Source organism: Opisthocomus hoazin, chromosome 9 (assembly GCF_030867145.1).
Source record: "Opisthocomus hoazin isolate bOpiHoa1 chromosome 9, bOpiHoa1.hap1, whole genome shotgun sequence".
Taxonomy (NCBI): Eukaryota; Metazoa; Chordata; class Aves; order Opisthocomiformes; family Opisthocomidae; genus Opisthocomus; species Opisthocomus hoazin.
Genome location: NC_134422.1, coordinates 32,412,269 through 32,431,532, shown reverse-complemented (window position 1 = coordinate 32,431,532; position 19,264 = coordinate 32,412,269). Strand labels below are relative to the sequence as shown.

At 44.5% G+C, this 19,264-nt stretch overlaps 1 protein-coding gene across 16 annotated transcripts in view; it reads right to left on the bottom strand.

Annotated features, from left to right (window-relative positions):
- The window catches only part of UNC80 (unc-80 subunit of NALCN channel complex), a 138,775-nt gene that overhangs the window by 9,097 nt on the left and 110,414 nt on the right, over positions 1-19,264 (bottom strand). For 14 of the 16 annotated variants that reach the window (XM_075429995.1, XM_075429996.1, XM_075429997.1 and 11 more), the window contains 9 exons: positions 17,192-17,315; positions 14,757-14,882; positions 12,757-12,880; positions 11,812-12,018; positions 10,101-10,285; positions 9,034-9,199; positions 7,961-8,140; positions 5,860-5,998; positions 3,800-3,856 (listed from right to left, as the gene is read on the bottom strand). In XM_075429995.1, the coding sequence (XP_075286110.1) occupies positions 3,800-3,856; positions 5,860-5,998; positions 7,961-8,140; positions 9,034-9,199; positions 10,101-10,285; positions 11,812-12,018; positions 12,757-12,880; positions 14,757-14,882; positions 17,192-17,315 (1,308 nt within the window). The remainder of the gene's footprint in view (positions 1-3,799; positions 3,857-5,859; positions 5,999-7,960; positions 8,141-9,033; positions 9,200-10,100; positions 10,286-11,811; positions 12,019-12,756; positions 12,881-14,756; positions 14,883-17,191; positions 17,316-19,264) is intronic. The other 2 variants (XM_075430002.1, XM_075430009.1) reach the window with 1 other exon arrangement.

The window sequence follows — 19,264 nt, the reverse complement described above, 5'->3', positions numbered from 1 at the left end:
TCCCTCCTTTTCTGTCTCTCCTTGTTTACCAGACCCGACCAGGAGTATACTGTTTTTCTGGCAGCCCATGGGACCCAATAAAGGAGCACAGAATCAAATGCCATTTCAGCTGATAGTACGCTTCCCTCCTGTGGCAATGTCATTGATAAGAAGGGGTTTTATGCAGTACATAAATCAAGTACTAACAAACCAGAAGCATTTCCTGCCCAACACAAAGATACTCTGTCACTCTCTGAGTATCTCTGTCAGGGGTTTTATCTTCACAATAATGTTACTCCCATTACATAGTTAGGGCAGAGACAGGTGAGCAAAAGATCAAATGAACCCAGCTTCGTGGAAGCATGTTGCCAGCACTACAAGAAATGACAGCCAGTACAGTCACACAGTGGGGGCTGAAAGAAACTTTGTCAGGTTGGCAATTATAATAAGTGATGCTCATGAATTACAAGAAAACATGCAGCCAAAAAAAGAAAAAGAGAAAGAACAAAGAAGAAAACAAAACAGAGACAAAGGAAGAAAGGTGTTTAAATGTCTATTAAAAAGATGTACATGTTTGCCAGGCCATTATGGAAGAATGTACACACTTTGTGTCCCAAGACATCTGAATGAGAGGTTTAGTGGACAAAGGCCAGTGGAGAATGAGTTAAAATGTAGACGAACTCCACCTCTTGTACTCCCAGACACATCCTAGTCCACTTAGTGTTAGATCTGCTGCCTTGCCCTGGCAAGGTGAATTCACTCTGATTTTCCCTATTAGGCACCATTAAGCTAAGATAGGCATAATGACAAACATTAAAGGGAAATGTGTTTGTACAACAGATTTCCATTACAGTGACTTGTCATTCTTCTTTTCTGTTTTGGGAAAATATACTCTCCTTTCAGATTATAACCACAACAAATCACAATGCTGCACATGTGCTCCTCAGCCCTGTACCCCATGCTGTCTCTTCACTTCTGAGCACTTAAATGCTATCCCCCTCCTGTCTTCCTTGCTTTTCTACGTGGCTGGCTCTAACTGCTGTAGAACAAAGAGAAACAGACTTTATTTGTTTTTGTGTTTGTCACCATTTATTTAATTTATTTAAAATGCCTACCTGCTGTAACCAGGGTGATAGAATCAGTTAACCATAAACATGAACAGTGCTGCTATGCTCCTGATACAGCCCTACCCACCTGGACATTAGGTCTGGGAACAGAGGGTCTAGTCTCTACGTAACCATTAACGCTAACCGTAGTGGGTAATTGTGTTTCTGTCAAGAGAAATGATGGAGTGTGGTTCTGTGAAGCGGACTGAAGGAACTGACCAGGACTGCCAAGCTTGCGAGCCAGCAGGTAAAAGGTAATTCCAACAGGGGGAGATCGCAACCACAGACTCACAGACCCCCTACTCAAGTAATACCACCTACCCAAAAAGGAACAATAGAAGATGGTAACTGAGTCTGCGCAACTATTTACGTAAGAAGTGAGACAAGTTTACACCAATCGCCAAAGAGAATAATACTGAATATGCATGAATAAAATAAATATGTATATTTCTGATCTATATAAACTGCATGAAAAAGGTATGAGGTATGCACGTTCGGTGGAATTATCCCCCGTGCATCCAGTGCTGCAATAAAGAATGCCTGCCTTTTAACACTACATTGGTGTTACGAGGTTTTATTCCCGGATTTTCGGTGACACTGCCATAAGGGTCTAGTCTCTGTATGATTTATTTGTTTACATCAGTCCTGACTAAATATCAGCTTTAGAATTCAGAAGGCAATCCTAAACATTTGTTATCATTGTGCTGCAGCCGAAATCAAAGTTATGTAAGAAAAACTCAAGCCTGCTTTATTCAAAACTAAAGTACCTGAATATAAAAACACATTAATTCTGTCCCACGGCACAATAAGCTCCTACAATGTCTGCTTTATTACTTCTGTCCTTTAGAGGAGGAATCCAATTTGCACATTTAGCCATGCAGTTGAAACATCTTTTCTTCCTCACAGAACTCTAACCTAGCCTTCTTATAAAAATTTGCAGTATTTCCCTCGCTTTATTCTTTCTAAGGCTTGGCAGCCCTGATGCCCCTCCTTCATTTGTTAGTACCTGCTCCTTGCAAAGAATAATAAACCTCAACAGAACTGATTCCCACGTACACCTGTTACCCTTTTGGTCTACAGAAATCTCTGTACCATAGAGCAAGGTAGACGATAGTGTCCTGGTCCCTAGCGAAAATTGGTGTGACAGAAATTAGTAGAAACCCACTGTACAGCTGATTACATTTCAGGGTTCAAAATAAATTATTGCATTTGAACTCACCTGTTGACTTAGCTGTCTTATATTCCTCAGCCTCACCACCATGAGGAGTGACTCCCTCCCTCCCCAGTTAACAAGATCAAAATATTTAAAATTCAACACTGATGTAACCTGGTATCAGGTCATTATGGCTTTAACTCAGATACGGACTTCTCCTATGTCATCCTCCTCAACTATAGTGAGTTTTTAGCTCTGCTTAAGGGATGATATGTAACTCTTCAGCTGAATGACTTTTGTTCTCTTTAGGCCCCAAAACGTGCTCAGATGACCATGCAATCCATTTTACTTTATCACAAAATCAGATAACAATATTCCTGCCTCTGCCAACAAGCTGATGTCTTTTCCTGACACCACTCCTACAATAGGACCAACTAGAGACCAATTTGCCAAAGCAGGATTCATGCATGCAAGGGACACCATGAATCGTGGGATGATCTCGGTGACACCACCAGTGATAAACTCTACATTTGTCAGCTGAGAAGAATGAACAAAGCAGCCTGTCCCCACCCTGAAGAGGCACTACTGATATCTAAAACCACGATAACAAAAATCATTCACACAAATGCTTCTCAACACATCCACATCTTCAGCTGGTGTGGTAAAGTAATGAAGTAATGTGTTACCCTCCATGTTGCCAAGGCCATGTTCTTCTGGAAGGAAACAAAGATGATCTTGGGACTAACGACAGCTCTCTGACCTCACGAGGATGGGTTGAGAGGTGCGAGAACAGCATCAGGACAGTAAGGATGATTAACACAACTGAGCTGGCTGTTAAAGGTGCAGACCTCCCTTCTAAACTCACTCCTGACCCATTTGACAGGCACAGCTGTAACAGTGTTCGCATACAAACTCCCTTGTCCACTGGTAATGGGGAACAGCTAGACCTGAACTCCGAACCGACAGGGCAATTTTAAATACGTATTAATTGTGTTCACCTGCAAGCTTCTAAGGTGCCATTTGAGAATTGGAAAAATATCAAGAAGGACTGTAAAGCATCCACAGAGAACTATATTCCATAGGAGTTATCATAATTGTTTAATTAGTGAATGTTAAAGAACACAGCTTGATATCATTATTAAGTCTTTTGTGGTGACAGCTTTGTGAGATGAATGGAAAAACAGATGTGTCTGTTTTATATAAGCCTCTAGAAGAATGCTTATAACAGGCTACAGCTAATGCCTTATGGATAATCTTTCTCATACCTTTCAAGCAATTGCTAAACAAGAGGAAAACCCTGAGACTAGCCAGCCAGACCAATATTTCACTTGCTATAGCTTTTTCTTTCCTCTTCCCCTTAGACTCCTTAATGTAGTTGGCAATCAAAGCTGAAAACTGAAGGTGGGTTGCTACACCTTTGACTTGCAGGCCTGAATATCGATGAGCCACAAGAGACAGAGATGGAAAGAGCGACAAAGGGTGAGGGGAAGAGACAGAGGCGATTGGAAACGGCTCGTTTCCCAGCACACACACTGACAGACAGGTAGTGTTCACACTGTACCTAGAGAGGCTGCCCTCAGTGGTCAGGCTCGGGGAGTCATCGAGGACATTAGGTTCACTGCAGGAGGGGCAGGGAGATTAAGAATTTAGGGAAAGAAAATGCAAAAAGCATGTGATTGTTTCTGTTTTCAAGGGAAAAAATATCAACGGAAAAAAAAAGTAAAAAAAGGACGGTAACATTAATTGGTCTCACACGCTCAACAGCACATATATGACTCAGAGGAGCTGAAAGAACATCTGATAACGGAGCAGTCTTTAGAGGGAGTTTACACTACATGGAGAGTTCTACATCTCTGCTGAGAATCAGGGAGGTGAGAAGTTCGGTAGGCTGTGTTTCCGCATGAAATAGGGGCAGAGAACTCTTTTCAAAGCCATTTTCCTGCAGCATGTTCATTTATTTTGGTTATATTTACTTCCAGCTTCACAGAAAGCTTTTTTCTTCCCCCTTGCCTGTGAGCTACTTCTTCTTGAGGGAGAGCTAATCTATCTCCTGTGAGCTATAGACCACTATCCTTCTGGTATGACCCTCAGGACAAGCATCTGGAAAACAAGGTCTTGTAGTGCAATGAAACCGCAAGTAAACAGCTGGCGTGGATCCTGGCAAACGAGTACAGAGTCATATGGCTTTTCTACTCTTCAGCCATTCAGGCAGGAAGCAGCCTTCTCAGCCATAAGAAAAACATGACAGAAAGCAAGCAGTCTGCTGGGTTACCAGCAGGAAAGCTGTAATAACATTACTTAACATTAATTAGTTTACATTTGTGTCGCGGTCTGCAAGCCCAGAGACCATCCATAACTAAAAATGGCATTATGTTGTGAGCTATGATTATGCTTGCTGAGCTTGTACTTGCTCTACATATACAAAAAGCGATTCTCCTGGTATACCATGTACTTAAAAAAGCAGAGAGCAAAGCTCTGTTGTAATTTTTTTTTTTCTCAGCATCACCATGACTTTGGCTTGCACAAAGCAAACATTGCTGTCTGTCAGCTGTGACTCTTAGGAATTTTATGCATTGAAGATGGTAGTGAAAGATTGGGGAAAATGCAGTTTTGCATATTAATTTTTCAAGAAACAAAGGCACTGAATCACCTGAGTTAAAAAGTCAAACGAGTTCCTGTAAGTACTTTTTTGAAAACTCACAGACAAAATCTGTGTAACTTCTTTCTTGTAAATCACTTCTATCTCTGCTGGTATGTATCACAGATGTTACTTTTTCTTCATGTGTCAAGGTTATTTCTTTAATTCCAAGCAAGAGAGGGGAGGGAACAATGTTTGATTTTCTAAGGCTGGCCAAAAGATAATGTAGAAATTATTCTTTAAAAGTTCAAAGAAAATAACATAAATTAATCTGCCCATTGCCAGGTATCCTTGGATAACTATGTTGCAGACAGTAAAACAATAAACATTGCTTACTCAGAAAAAAAAATCACACTTAAATGCAAAACTTCTCTCTGCATCTTCTAAAGATGCACATTTCCCAGATTCCGATCTATTTCATACTACTCCATGTTAGCCAGGAATAAAGCATTCAAAGTTAGTTCTATCAACATGTATATTTCTGTTTTTAAACAGTATTAAATCCCATCTTTGAACTTGACATTCAGTTTCTGTGATGAACTAGTTACTGTTCTAGCAAGGACAAAGACTGCATGGAAGAAAACAAAGTAAATCAAACAGAATGCCTCTCCCTCCTTTCCCAGCATCTCTGGATTCCTCCCCACTCCTTGTATAGGTTGTGTATGGCCCCCTGGTTCAATGGATAACCCCCAAAACCATGTGTTTTCTTTTGCTATCCACACTAGTTGCAGAGGCAAATAATAGTGCTGAGGGTTTCTGAAACTGTTTAAGAGGAAGGTTTCTATGGATGACAGCTTGTTCTCATGCACCTTACACAACACAGGTCATCCTGGAAAACAATTATTTCCAACCCAGCACCCTTGGTCCAACACTATTTCAGGATTAATATATTCAGCTGACACTGATTCTACTATTCCACATCTCTGATGCACACATGCCATTTCTGCTTTCATGAATGTAATGGGAAAGGTGAAAAGCCCTACCTTTGGCTGGGTAGCATGCCCACCTCAGCCTGAGGTGCAGACATGCTGGAGAGATGGCTGGAGAACCGCCTCCTCCCGATGGCACCCGTAAGGTATGCTTCTTGTTCACTTACCACACTGGGCATGCTCAAGGAGTCATCTAGAAAGAAAAAACAGGAAAGCAGAGGAAACAACTGCCCCAAACCCCACCTACATATTTACAGTTGTCAAGAGTTAACAGGATGCCAAATGTGTACCTGGCATTTACTTAACAAGACCCCAAGCTTGCAAATTTGAATACTTCCATTAGATTTTACAGTCACAGTTCAGAAAGACATAAAATGCTGCAGGATGAGGAACCCAGCACACATGGGGCAGGGATTTATGTATGCTTTCAGCTTATATAGCTCTTGGGAAAATATGTATGGGGAATTCAGCTTCCACTAGGGCTTAATTCTTGTAATTAATAAATTGTTTGTTAATATACAGTGTTTTCTGGCATGAAAGTTGTAACTGGACATTTTGCTGGTGTGAAATAAACTGCTGCTATGATATAGCAAAGCACTGTTACAAAACATAAAATACATAACAGCAAAATGTAGAACTGACACCCTTTAACATCCTTTGGGACATGAATTTTAAAATGTCACCAAAAAATTGGATAAGTTGACTCAAATACATCATACTGCAACTAAATTATGCAGACAGTTGGACTGTGATCAGGACTGTTTGAAATTTTCAGTGCTGTTTCAAATTATATAAACTACCTGGAAAGAAATTACTCTTGTGATTTTTACCACAACAACTTCTAATTACAAACAAACAAATAAAGGGGAAGTTTTGCATATTTTCTGTTCTCTTTATGACTTTTTCTAATTCTGATACACTGAAATATTTTATGACAGCATTAAGCCAAGGTGGGGCTGAGGTAATACTGACGCAAGCAAATAGGAAGATAGCACTCATCGTTCCACATGGTGGCTCAAAATTAGAGTAAGGCTAAAACCAGAGTTTGCCACAGTGAGTATCTGAGCAATGTATCAGCAGTACAATGCTGCGTGGATTGTACAGTGTTTAGTGATGAACCCAACTAAAATAAAGCTGGGCTGAGCCTGGAAATTTTCAGTCTAACTGTTCTTTCCAAAAGGAAGTTCTGCTGTAGCTGCACAGGTCTTTCTTTTGAGCCACCCATTTTCGCTCCTTTTGTTTAGTGTCTTTGGGGAATAGTCAGCAGTCCTCAAATACAGAAGTGAAACGCCAGAGTTTCAGGCATTGAGGCAACCAACCACTGCCGTAGCAGACAATATCCCTGTCTGAAGCAGGGGGAAGCCCAAGCCTGATGACATGCAAGCGGACTTTTCTACCCTGGCTTTCAGTGATGGACAATTCAGAAGCAGAGAGAAGGCAAAATCCCAAGAATAACATGAAACTCAGCTGAAATGACAAAGCAACATTCAGGTCATTGCAAGTTAGTCCCCAAAAGATTCATTATCCCATTCCTTCTAAACTGGCACCAGAAAGCCTGGCAACCCCAGAGCCTGCCAGCTGCCCAGAAGGGAGATCAAGATTTTGTTGTCTGTAGGTTTAAGGCTTAATTTCCTCTTTGTTAATGAGTGATACAAGCACACAGACATTCCACCCTGCAAAGAACCACAGCTGGATCCCATGCAGCACAAGGACAACATACTCCACATCAGAGCATCTGGACAGAAGTGATGAGTAGGAAGTACTAAGATCCTGCAGGAAGAGGAGTCTAACTACAGAGCCAGCCACAGCCCCTGCCTACTGTCATGATGAAGGTCAAAGAGAGAACTGATTGCCAAATGCCTTGTCAGCACTGTGAGGACTGCATGTCAGCCCAGGTCTCATATACTAAAAATCCAACAGTTCCCTTCCCTTTTCCCTACCCAGAACTCAGGAGGGAATGAGGAGGTACGTAAGGACCCAAGCTTTAATACCATGAACTGTGTAGCAACCACACCGGTTTTTCAGCCTTGTGCCTCTATGGGGTTTTTGTTCACACGGGGGCAGGGACAATTGTCTTCCCCTCCCAGCCATCCTCTGGGGCATCAAGAAAACATCTTCAGTGTTGGGGGCTTAGCTCAAATCAGTTGCCACGTACTTTCTTCATCCTCCTCATCTGTGCGGCTCAGTGTGTCCTGCGAGGCCTGCTGGGAAGGCTCACTGTCCTGCTCCCAGACCGTGCCAGTGCCGGTGTTGGAGCGGGACATGGTGGCCAGGCTCAGGCGGTAAGCAGAGGTGGAGGTGCCCACGGTGCTGACAGATGTCTTCCCTTGGTAAGCTGCACAAGAGTGGGAAAACCAAACCCAAGTCAGTGATAGCATGGGAAATCAATAACCAGCCAAGCATTTCTGTCATGTTGGACACCTGATTCTGCCCAGACTAGTGGGGCAGGGCTGGCAGAGGTGATAAAACAGCCACCTCTCCAAAATCTCTGTCTGTTTTTCTTATGCAGTCTGGTTTTCTCCCTCAGCCTCAGTGCCAAATTTTCCAGATCAGCTTCAACATTTAGGATCAAGTCAAATTATTCCCAAGGAAAAAAGGGCTGAGGCATTTTCTTTTGAATTTGTTTTCCTTTCTGAAGAACAAAGCACATAAAATCTCTTGCCTTGTGTAAGCAGTGGCTGCCATCTCGTGGCAATATGGGTGACTGTTACAGGAGAAAAGTGTCCCCTCATGCGAGAGAATCAATACAGTACACCTCGAGCTCGGGGATGCTGATCTGGACCTCGCTAGTACCAGCAGAGAAAATCAGAACGAAACCAAGAGGAGAAAGGATGAGACAGGTCTGCTGCTGACAAACAGACAGACGTTTCTACACAAGCAGTTTCAGATTTACAGAGATGTAGGTAGCGGCTTGCTGTGTTGTGGGTTGGGGCTGCACAAGTCAGCTGTGACATCGAGAGGCGGCTGCTGGGAAATGGAACACAGACTTAGTGGAATAAATGAGCATGATAAGCTGCATTTCACAACTAACCTGGACTTCTGGTGGCCATCCAGTGGCAAGGCTGGGGTGGGCATAGGCCCTGATCCAGGGGCAGGCTGTCGGGGTGCAGGTGGATTATCCCATCCCCCTCCTAGGCAGCAGACAGGTCTGCCTCGCAAGTTAATTTACGTGTGAGACGGCAGGACAGATGGGGCTGATGGCCCTGAGCTCTCCCCGCTCCTCCTTACCAGACCCGCTGTGCACTGCCTCCTTCAGGATCTTCAGCTCGTTATTGAACTCAGCGATGAGGGAGCTCTTGCAGAGCGGGCGCGGTATGAACCGTCTCTCCAGCTGGTCAGCAATGTGCTGTCGGGCAGTCAGCTCCTCATGGTTCTCAGCCGCCTGGGCCAGCAGCTGCAAAATTGGGAAACATTAGCATTGCAGGGAAATGATGCCCAGGGAACAGGGACTGGTCTCCATGAGCCTGCAGCCAGCAGACTGCCCTCTTTGTAGGCATGAAGTTTTGACTCCAGCTATGAGGTTTCCACCTGTCTTTCAAGGACAACCTTATGTTTGACTGAACAGATATCAGAATCTCACTGTTTTTGGTACATGGGGATGAGGGCTTCATTATGCTAAGCTCTACCCTCAGATATGAGACAGCTCCTTCCTCCAAGATAATTTAGTCTGTCCAAGTGGTGAGACATGGCAGCCTAAATAAGGTGGAGTACCATGTACTAGTCTACCTGGTAAGCAGGGAAGAGCTGTGATTAGCTTAAGCCCTGGCTGCCTCAGCCTAGCAGCTGTCTGACCATCTGCAAGTGCATTGTCAGAATCTTCCCCCACAAAATGTAAAATGGAGTGGTCCTTCCTTACTGTTAGCTGTATTACACAGCTCTGTGCAGAAGAGAGACTTCTTGAAGATTTCTGCCAATCATGCCAACCCCCTCCTAGGTTCAGAGTGTCCACACCACTTCCAGGTGCTTTGAATATCTTTGTTGCAAAACTAAATCCATGTGCAAATCCTCTTTGTTGAGCTTGATAGTACTTTCCCACCCAGGGGAACTAAGACTAGCTATACTCCGTGGCTTTGTGGATAAGAGTTCCTGTATGATTGGCATACTGTTTAGTGTTGTCTTGGAAAAAGCTGTGTGATTTAGTTTCAAAGGGTTTCCAGGCCTACTAACTTCTTAAAAGTCACTCCCTACATAAAAAAACAGTTCTTCCAGGTGTGCCGTTTCTCTGTTCTTAGCAGGGGAATAAAGGATATCTTGCCCTCAGCAAGTGATCTAGCAAGAGCCAAAGCAACTGTTACCTTGCACTGGATGAAGGGCCGAAGGAGCACAAAGATAGGGATCCGTGTTCGTACGATAAAGTCGAAGAAATCCCACAGGGCCAGCCCTCCCACCTTCCGCAGTGCCATCTCTTTGACTTGCAGGCTCAGCCAGTACCACTGGCTGTCCAGTTGGCGTTCAAAGCAAACAAGGATCACCTTCAGGGCTACAGGGGAACACACACCAGCAAATGGCAGTCAGATGTGTCAGCAGTGTCCATTGCAAGCCCTGAGTGAGGAATGAGGCAGGCGGCACAGTGGGCACAAGCCTACACAGGCATGCATGCATGCACATGCACATGCACATCAACACACCTCAGAGTCACAACTGGCTTTTCTATCAGTCTCCAAACGTGGCAGGGAAGGAGGGTAATCTTCTTATAAAACAGCTCTCCGGATCAGGACTGAGAGTCCCATTTCCAGAGAAATTTTCCTACCTCACACCTAAGTTCCTCTCTACCTTCTTGCTCTAGCTTCCCCTCTCCTTCCCTGCAGAGTTCTTTTGTCTTCCTGGTATTCAGATATTTTGAAAGCAGCTCAGGGGGGAAATACAACCCTGGCTGATAAGACAACCTTGAAAATCCTGATCAAGCAAGTCACCTTGTGAGCACAATAACCTCCAGGTTATTTATGGGGTAATGAAAAAAATCTTTCTAGCAGTGCAGCTGCATGACTCATGGCCAAACTGTGATCTAAACAAAAATACGGTCCAGTAAGCCAAGGGCCATAATTCACAAGAGCACTGCATTACAAATGGGAATGAACAGTGATGAAGTTCGAAACAATGCTCTGTATTAAAGTGGACAGTGACCAGCAGTTAGCTCACAGGAGAAACAAGGAATCTCCTCTTTCCACGCTCCCCTGGTCTGGAACAAGGAGGGAGGCCTGGGAATTGTTGGGGGAAGGTTGACTACTCCATCTTTCTTGATGGGATGGCAAAGACATCTTAACCATCACACATCTGTATCCAGGTTTGTTGGGCTGGGGACTAAGTTAGTGGTGAACTGTCATTTTTTTCATCAGTGTTACCCCATTCCTCAAATATGGGTTAACAAAACCTGAATATAAGTCTTCGGATAAATGCCCGCACAAAATCAGAAACAGAGAAGCTGTCTGAAAGAGTGACAGCTTTGAGACAAAACTCTCCCCATATGGCTCCGATAACGTGCAGTGCTGCTGCATCTCCAGTTTGATTATTTTTTTCTTTCCTTTCACCTGTGGGTCATATGTGAGAAAATATAGTACTCCCTTGCAGCAGCATACAGTGAGCAGAGGGAATACCAGTCAGTAAGGACCATGTGTATGCAGGGCCAGCAGGCAGGCAGATTGCATCACACTTCAGCCTAGCTAGCCAAGGGCCAGTGAAGCTGTGATATTAGGGGCTGATACGCAGTCTAATTTGCCTTTTGTGTCTTCACTGCTATATTCTGGTAGTATGAAAACTGAGCAACTTCTACCTGTGCTGCAATCTCCTCTAGCTGCAGTGCAGACACTGCTCATGTTGCAATACATTCCAGAGATACTCCTGGCTTCACAGTCTGGCTTGGCCCCTTGTTCAGGACAAGACCTAAAGCAGCTCTAAAGAGCTCAGTTATCTCCCGCCTGAGACAGTTTTCTTTGGCGCTGTCTATAGTCTTGAATGCTCCATTTTATCTCTCTCTCTTCTCAGTGGTCAGCAGAAGCCATCACTCACCCAGGTAGGCAGCCTGGCTGGTGGACTCTGCGAGTCCTTCCCGCCGCAGGTCCTTCCCCGCATCCCCTGGGGTGGAGCAGTGGGCAGGGGAGCTCTCCAGCATAAAATTCTTGCTGCGGGAAGTGCTGATGATGCGAGGTGGCAGGAGGATATTGATAACAGTCTGGAGCAGCAGCAGGACCTCAGGCTGCTCCAGCCAGGGGCTGTCTGAGACACATTGGAAGGGGAGAGAGAGAGAAAGATCAGGCTACATCCTGTCAAAGACACCCAAAAGAACCAGACCCTGTTCAGTTCGAAAACTGAGGTGTAATCTCAAATGTCCCCTAAGCCAAAACTCTGTCCCCCACACCTCGTTATGCTGCTTCTCCTCCTGCAAGCAAAGGAAAAGTTTATTTTAGCACTAACACAAACAGACACGAACACAGAGCTACAGAGCACAAAGAAATGTCCCATTCAGTGGTCTCATGATCTCATTTCCTTTAGACATTCTCCTCCCCCTTTACTCTTTGCTTTCGTTTAGGGATTTACCAGTGATCACCCTCTATAGAAGAAAGCAAGGAGCAGGACTTGTGCCAGAGAAGTGGCATGGATTGGGCAGACTGTGATCCACAGGGGCACACAACTTCTGTGACCTCTGCTACCCTCTATGGCTTCTACTATAACAGATTTGTCTTGCCCTGCACTCCAGTTTCAAAAGAAGGAGCACACCTGTGTAAGACCTGACTCAAGAACCACGGCACAGCTGAAACAAAGAGAAGAAACAACAGCTGCTCCCAACAGGGCTCTGTTCAGTCTCGGAGCCAAAGGGCACTTAGCTGACACACTGCCAGTGACAGAAAACAAAATTTAAAAATAAAAATAAAAAATCAACAGAGGGCAGGGAAAATTCAAACATCAGTTTTCAGAAAAGCGGGAGAAAAATTCTTTTTGTTAAATTAGTCAGACCTTTGCTTCCAGATCCTACTGTGAGCACAAATGGAATCAGTAGGTTTAGAAGCATTCCTTCCCTTCTTTCCTGATTGGTGAATGGGGAGACGACATGGCTTAGGGGGAAATCTTCTTTCAAAGCCTGTGCAGTAATAATAAGAAAGGATTAAACGATTTCATCAGCAGACCACACACACAAGTTACTGCAGGGAACTACGATCCCTGTTTACACAGTACAACACTGGCATTGATGACCTGATTGAATTAGAAGCCCTGAGACCACTTAGTCAGGAGTAAAAGGAATTCACAGAGTAACATAGGTGTCAACTGCTCTTGTCATAGCCAAGATGTAAGAAGCTCAGATTCCTAACTCATAGATGTCATTAACAAAATTAGATGTATCCCACAGGAGTCAGCTGAGTGTTAGTCCTAAACTCTGCAGTGCTGTGAATGGCATCAGGATCTGACCCAGACTTTGGGGTATAAAACAAGGAACAGAGGAAATTGCACAAATGAGAAAATCTAAATAATTTTGCTGTCTGAACATGGAGGTTATTCCCAAACACATTTTTTGTTCCGCCTCACTTTGTGCTGCCCAATCATTCTCCTTAATGCAAAGAATGAACTCCTGAAAAATAAACTGAAAAATAAACAAAATGCACATTTACTTCTTGACATATAGCCAAGCCTAATTGAAAGGTTTTTCATCTTCTTTAGAGGAAGTAATACAAATGACTATCACTAGAACCTCTGCTCATTTACAACTTCCCAGTTGCTACAGACTTAACTGTAAAATGCAACTGAACCTGGCAACCCCTCAAGCTTGCAGACCTGGGCTGAGAAATTCCAGGAGAAGATGTTTTCTGATGGAGTGTGAAGTACTTCTGTTTCATATCCTGCTGGAAGTATTAGGAGTTATGACTAATCATGTGTTTTTCTGACATGTTTGTTTTTCATTATGTTCAAAGCCCATGAATGAGTGAACAGGGAGAAGAGGAAAATAGAAGTAAATACTCCCAATGCTTTTAAGACAATGATTAATTTGATATCTGGTTTTAAAAAGGAGAAAAGATTTCAGAAAAGGTGAAGGTGGCCTTTTTTTTGCTTTTAATTAAAGAACCATTATCTCAAAGTTGGAAGGAATCTATCCTCTTTCTGTAACAGTTGGTACCAAAAAGGCCTTTTGTGCCTCGTGCTCTGAGGGACAGCACTGGTTTGGTCCCTACAAGCCTTCCTTCCCAAGCTGCCCTGCTGCTCAGAAATACCTGCTGAAGTATTCAACTGGATGTGCCAATGCATACTTAAAAATGCAAGTTGGAGCTGGATTAGGAAATTTGTTCCTTCTTTGGTCACCATTCTGTCTGATTTCATGTCAATGGGGAGGGAAAGGGATACAGAGGCAGAAAGACTCTGTAATAGTTATGGCACTGCTATGAGAAAGGAATAGTGATGAAATTCTCAAAAAAGTCCAGGATGTTTTTTTTTTTTTATTCTGGACAACAAGGATGCTATTGAGTCAACAGCTGAAAAGCTAAGTTGCACTGTTTTTTTGAGCTGGCACACTGTGTGACCAGCTCAGGTAAGAGCAGAAGAGCACAAACTCCACTCTCAGTTGCACACACAGTCCCACAGGAAAAGAGGTAGGGTTGCATGGATGTGACCCAAGCCACAGCCTGTCTGCCCATGGCAGGAGGCTTATGCTTACTCCTTAGATCCTGCAAAGAACCCTAAAGTGCTTGTGAGAGCCTTAAACAGCATCAATCAGCTAAACTCCCTGGACTTCAATGTCAGTGTTAAGCTGATGGATGCTTGCTGTGGACTTGGCCTGAACAGGTGAAGTCTGAGCTCTGTTCAAGCCTTCAAAAAGAAGGGAGAATTTACACATTGCTTCTCTTTCATTTTTGGTGTACGTTCCACAGTTTTTGCCCAGCTTTTGCAGAAGGAAAACAGAGCACCAATGAGTTGGTGTCTCAACCAGAAGCTATAACAGGCCTGGCCACAGGCCAGGGCAGACACACCTGTATCTGCAATGCTACAAGCCGGACAACAGCTGTGCTGAAGGGCAGAGGTGGTGAGAGATAAGGGCTGAGATGAAGAAGGGGTAATCCGTCAGCCACACTGGAGGGTCCTACCACTCCCATCACCTGCAATACAAACAGAGCACATCACCACAACTGACTACTTACAGTTTCATCCATGCCATATCCTCCAGCATCAGTGAAATGGAGGGGCCTTCCATCAAGCACTGAGTTGGGGTGGGTCTAGGAGAACCAGTCCCCCCAGTGGTCTCTGTGGGAGCCGGGGCCAGTGAGGTGAAGGAGTTCTCGCAGGCAAAGGAAGGGGAGAAGAGGGAACTAGCAAGGACGGGAGGCGTGCACAGGTAACCTGGTACATTTATAAGTGTACGCAGTACCAGCCCTGAATGACTAGCACTGGACCGGTGGAACAGTTAGAGCTGGAGGATATGTCATGTAACAGCTGTAACAAATAAAAATATTTCATCAAAGCAAGAAGTCTGCATTGAAACTGGATATCGTTTCCCTTCTCTTGCTGATCTACTTGAAAAATAATGTCCTAAGTCTGACCCAAGCCTGGTTTTGTACAATGTTCAGATTCCTCTCAAACACAGTCTGTTCTTAGGAACTCTGATTCATCTCACCTGACCCCAGATGTCTGAAGCAGAGTCATCTGCATGTGACCTGGTTGTCTGGAACTTCTTGAAATACCAGCACAAGAAACTAGCACTTCTAGGGGAGAGTTATTTGAACTGTTTTGGATGTGTCCCTCAGGAGGAATTAAATCACAGGCCTGCATATGCCTGTTTCTTTCTATGACTGGGCACATCTAGATGACGGGAACAAGGAGGAGCTCCCTGGCAGACACCTAAGCTTAGGGTAGATGAATGTCCTTTTTTTTCCAAATTCAGCCTGGGGAAAAATGCAGTAACCACTTTTCTGCCAGAAAACCAAAGGACAATTTAGAAAGGGAAGAGGCAGATCCCTTTCTTTATACCACTATGGATTATCATTTAGACATTTCCCTGCCTTCCTGGCTGCATTTCGTGATACAATTGGTCTACACGTGATACAGCATGCAGTCAGAGGTACTCCCACAGCTCACAGTAGCCATAGTTCTGACTGCTAAAGGGAGAGGACTCCTAACAGTAAGAGGGCATCTTTTCCTGGTAGGTCTCCCTGCTGTTCCCAGCCAGCTGAATGTAAGCATGATGACTGCACTTCAGCACTGTGGAGCTTTAAGCTGTTTTTAGGGCACTGGCTAATTCTTCATGCAGGCCCTTGGGAGAGCTTGCTGGCATGATTCATCCAGCCACATCTGCTAGCCAAACTGCAAGTCCATTCTAAACTTGTATTTGAGCTAACTCTGTAGCAACCTGCCCATGAAGCAACCCTAAGTAGTCTGAGAGGCCAGATTTGCAGTGTCTCCAAGTAGCTACCTCTGCTTGAACAAGGGAGAAGTCTTATGGACTCTGACAGGTTGAAGCTTCCCTGCCCTTGCAGCGATGAGTGCTGTATGGACTTGAAGGACAGGAGCCTTGGAAAAACTGATATTGCATTTTAACTGAAAACCCTTGTTTTTAAAGATCTTCAGAGCACTGGTGAAACCTGGGAGGTTTTCTGTTATATCTAGAAAAAGTCACAACATTTATGTTCCAAGAAGAAAATGTTATAAAATTCAGTAACAATAAAAATGCTAGTGCAGCCTTTCCCCCTTTATTTGTATTTTTTCCACATGGAATGAAAGCGTACATGTTTTTCCAAATGTCTGGAGTTACACTGATTATCAAATTGAGGGTTTGCCTGCAATGTAACAGCTGCAGAAACACTGCAAGCTATCACTGAATGACCAGACAGGCTCTGTCTGCATCATTGCTCTGTTGTAACACACTTAGGAGCATTAATTCTACTATGAGTGGGATCTGAACATTGTACATTGCAAACCTGTAATAGATCAAGCCAGGGACATTGCAAATAGCGGAGTGAATCCACTTATGTAAGCCCTTCTAACTAGCCAACACCTGACAGCCTCTGGCAGAGCCATCAGGGTCCTTCCCCACTGGAGATGGTAGGTATCCCCAGTGCCACCCTCTTCCCATCTCTACCAGGTGTGTGCAGTCTCCACCACCCCACTCTCCAACTTGCAGCCCTCAACTCTCAGCTCAATTTGGGAAAGGTGGATCTTCAAAGTGGTGCGTGGGAAGCAACGGAAATTAATTGCTTGACCACCACTACTGGTCACTCCAGTATCTCCTCATGCACCACTTCAAAAATGAACCTTGCTTATCTCTAGTGTCACTTGTGAAGTCCCCTTGTGAGGGGTAAGGGGGACAGGTAAAATGACAGGAATGGGAATGAACTGTCATCTTCAGTCCAGAGAAGTCAGCTGCAGGGGGAAGTTTAGCAAAGGTTCACGGGGTCGCTGCTGGGCTACTCACCAGATTGACACACACATTGATCAGAGACCTAAGGTGAGGCAGGAAGGATATGACTGGCTGCCTCTGAAGTGTCAAACAAACCCCTTCAATCAAATTGCTGGCAGGCTCCCACTCAACCTGGCGCCTGCAATACAACAGTAGGTGCCGTTAGCTGTGGGCCTCCTGTCTCCCACCAGACGCTCGCAAACACGGCGACCGACACACACTGACGCCCACAGAGGAAACGTTTCAGACAGCGACGACGTCCAGGATGAGCACATAGTGCACAACAGTGAAAAGGTTTTACCCACGCAGCTCAGGAAAGCACAGAGCCACAGAGCACACCAGGCATTTGAGAGAGACGAGAAACGTAGCAGAGGGGTCTGCACTAGCAACACAAACCCCCTCATGACAGCAGTGGCGGATGAGCTGTGTTTCACTCCCTGATGCTTCCCTCTGACAGACAGTGAATGAAGGGGAGCCACCAGACTCATGTCTCAGGTATGCCTGTGTGGGGAAAGCGGTCTGCTGTGCCATGATCCGAGCTGAGAGCGACTCCTCCATTTCTTGTGGCTTGTGGACATTTTTACTGAAGGGAACAAACACCACCAGCTGTGAGTGCCCCCGTCAGCTACTTTGCAGTCTAGTCTGCTCTGCCAGAGTGACTCCCAGACATAGTCTGCTCTAAATGTAAACTGGCCCAGCAGTACAATCTTTACCTTCCTCACCTTGTGCAGACGGGCTGATTCATCCCCTATCAGCACCAATATCCTTCATTCCAGGATCCTTTCTTCCCTGACACTTTGCTTTTTTCACCTAAACAGCTGTTAGGGCTCAACACAGATGCTGCATGGAGTCCTTCCTAATCATAAGCAGACACAGCACAGGTATCATCAAAGTGGTTCACACCCTTCATCTCAGGGCCTGACTCCTTGGAATAAGTATAGTTCTCAAGCCTACATCTGACTGTGCGCTTATTGGGACAGAAAGACAAGGCTTGTGTAACTTGTTAGATGAAGACTAAACAATACTCTAGACAAGCTCCTCAGTAGACTTCTTAAAGACACATGGGTGATTAAGTGTTCGCTATGTAAGTTCTTACGCAGACCAACATACATCTTGTCTTTCAGCATCCACTGTTCCTAAAGCTCCACAATAGTAGTTTGTTCTCGTACTTGTTCTTACATGTATACTACTCTCATCAGACACTGGTTGTGGAGTGGGGTGCCCACAGGAGGCAGCATGTGAGATTCTGATGTGAGTACCCCAGTGGATGGCTCCTGGGGTCTGGCACCCAGCCCCACCTCTAAGAGGCTGCTTGGCCCAGTCACATTTAAATGTAGTTGCTGCACTTTGTCCAGTGGCTTTGCTGTCTCTGTCCCTTTGTGTATGGAAGAGCATTTTCAGCCAGGCATAGGTACAGGCACAGACAGAGAGAATATGAAGGGAATTTTAATTTATGAGCATTCATTCAGCTTACACAAAGAGGAAAGATCTTCAGGAACAGGAAGACCCCTAAGCTGCCTTTGAGGCAGAAGAAAGTATGAACAAGAAAAGAAAGAATGAGGAAGAAGCAGGCAAGACATGGCAAAGAATCAGACCAACAGGAAGGAGAAGCATCACAATTTCTGCTTCTATATTCCCTACAAGGGCAAAAGTTTCTTGAAGCAGATTGTTAGCCAAAGGAAAGTGACAGGTAGTGACATCAGAAAGAAGAGATCACCTCCCTATTATTTGCTCCATCTTAACTGGGTACATACGATTCCCATTGGGACCTAAAGATTTTTGTCTGAGTCCTAAATTCTGATACTCTCTAACATGATTTGGCTTCTCAGCCGAGACTCCCAACAAAGTGACTGATTCAATCATATGCCCATGAGGGTAACTGAGACTAATGATTCTTTTTACTCAGATCACTGCGAAATCCACAGAGCTGAGAGGTTTTAGACTACTCAGACCGAATTTGTATCACTGCCTGCGAGGCAGGAATGCTCCATATTGAATATTTTTTGAAATTGTCAAAGCCTGCACCATAATGCTACTATGTGACGCACCAGGCTTTCCCTAGGCACTGCCTAGATACAATTGAAGCAG